The 2,305-nt window shown below is 39.4% G+C and overlaps 1 protein-coding gene across 1 annotated transcript; it reads left to right on the top strand.

The window, feature by feature from the left end:
• Positions 1-5: 5 nt before the first annotated feature.
• Positions 6-2,148, top strand: LOC109953623 (extracellular calcium-sensing receptor-like; the record flags this gene model as incomplete). The annotated part of the gene is given in 4 exon segments (XM_020589102.1): positions 6-101; positions 284-407; positions 991-1,667; positions 1,912-2,148. Coding segments are annotated over 4 exon segments (1,134 nt in total), but the record flags the coding sequence as incomplete, so codon positions are not given.
• Between the last annotated feature and the right edge of the window lie 157 nt (positions 2,149-2,305).

Here is a 2,305-nt window from a genome sequence, read left to right as displayed (position 1 = left end):
TGGACTTTGTCACAGTTGGTCTTTATGATACATCTTTATCTGCAGACAAACAGCTGAGTCTGCAAAATAAGTCTTTATTTTGGGCACAGAACTCACAACAGGTAAACAACCATGTGATCTCTGTTGTTATTAATTATACTATAACCATTCTAAATGTATTATTGTTATGGTATCATAATGTTTGATTTCACTGCTTCAAAATCAGCATTTAAGTTTTGCAAACATAAAACATTTCCAAAGTCAATAGCTATACCTGTTTCTCAGAGTGGTTTTGTCCATGCAGGTGCCTGCATCAGTTTGCAATGTGAAATGTCCCCCATGAACTCGCAAGGTTCTCCAGAAAGGAAAACCTGTCTGCTGCTATGACTGTATCAGATGTGCAGAGGGAGAAATAAGCAACATGACAGGTCTAGTAAAATTCAAGGTTTTTCACTTCAGTGTGCCACAAAACAAAATTTGTAAATCAGTCAGGTTTACATGCCAGTTATAAGAAATTTGCACCTATCTGCGTGTCAAGGTTTAAATGCCAATGTAAAAAAATATGTAAATCTTGTGTATTCAAAATACAATATTCTAGTCTCTGTGTTTTGTAGGAAAATGACAAAATCCATGGACATTGGTACAGTTTGTGTGTTCAGCTATGTCATGCTCAGACCATCAAGGGTCACATTAATGTGAAGGGAAGGACTTTAGCATGATTTGCCAGCTTCACTGTTATTTGTTACAATGTGTATGGGTGACATTGTAAGAAGTTACAATTGAAAGTACTTTCTGAATTGATTTTCCAATGGGGCAATTAACAAAATTAGTAAAAAATAATGATAATATCCATATGATTAACAAATATGCCATGTAGCTGTCACAAGGTTATCCATTTATTGGTTAGTAATCATGTAGTGGCTGTCTTCCTTGCAAAGAAAAGATGAAAAACAGAAAACAAAGATAAATCTACTGAGCAAGTCTGACATCTACTTTAATATAATGTTTCAGATTCTATCACTTGTAAGCGATGTCACCCTGAGTCCTGGTCAAATAAGAGAAGAGATGCCTGTGTAAAGAAGGAGGCAGAGTTTCTATCATATGAAGAAATTATGGGAGTACTGCTCACTGCAGCGGCCTTATTGGGAACATGCATGACTGCTGTTGTGGCAGCCATTTTCTTCAGATACAGGACAACTCCTATTGTCAGGGTCAACAACTCTGAGCTGAGCTTCCTGCTGCTCTTCTCCTTGACTCTGTGTTTCCTGTGTTCTCTGACCTTCATCGGCCGGCCCTCTGAGTGGTCCTGTATGCTGCGACACACATCATTCGGCATCACCTTTGTCCTCTGTATCTCTTGTGTTCTGGGGAAAACTATAGTGGTGTTAATGGCCTTCAGGGCTACACTTCCAGGCAGTAATGTGATGAAATGGTTTGGGCCCGCACAGCAGAGACTCAGCGTTCTGGCTTTCACTCTCATACAGGCTGTTATATGTATCCTCTGGTTAACTATTTCTCCTCCTTTTCCATTTAAGAATTTTACCCAGTTCAAGGACAAAATCATCTTAGAGTGTGCTCTGGGATCAGCTGTGGGCTTCTGGGCTGTACTTGGGTATATAGGCCTTCTGGCCATCTTATGTTTTATTCTGGCTTTTCTGGCTCGGAAACTGCCTGATAACTTCAATGAGGCCAAACTGATCACCTTCAGCATGCTGATATTCTGTGCAGTCTGGATCACTTTTATTCCAGCATATGTCAGCTCTCCTGGGAAGTTCAGTGTTGCTGTAGAGATATTTGCTATTCTGGCCTCCAGAGTGTGCTCTGGGATCAGCTGTAGGCTTTTGGGCTGTACTTGGGTACATAGGCCTTCTGGCCATCTTATGTTTTATTCTGGCTTTTCTGGCTCGGGAACTGCCTGATAACTTCAATGAGGCCAAACTGATCACCTTCAGCATGCTGATATTCTGTGCAGTCTGGATGACTTTTATTCCAGCATATGTCAGCTCTCCTGGGAAGTTCAGTGTTGCTGTAGAGATATTTGCTATTCTGGCCTCCAGTTTTGGACTGCTCATTTGTATTTTCATTCCAAAATGTTATATTATTTTACTGAAGCCAGAGAAGAATACAAAGAAGAATATGATGGAGAAGGGGGCATCAAAATCATTCTGAAAACCTAAAAATATATAACAAATAATATATATTACATAGTTAACTTTCGTGTTGAAACCAATATTCATCATTTAATCTTACAATGTTTCAAAGGGACAGTAATTCTCATTCGACTGTAATCAGCATTATCACTGACCTCAGATCAAGAGTCAAGAGT

The sequence above is a fragment of the Monopterus albus genome, unplaced genomic scaffold (assembly GCF_001952655.1).
Source record: "Monopterus albus unplaced genomic scaffold, M_albus_1.0 scaffold866.1, whole genome shotgun sequence".
NCBI lineage: Eukaryota > Metazoa > Chordata > Actinopteri > Synbranchiformes > Synbranchidae > Monopterus > Monopterus albus.
The sequence above is the reverse complement of the archived record's forward strand: the minus strand, read 5'-3'. Positions and strand labels throughout refer to the sequence as shown.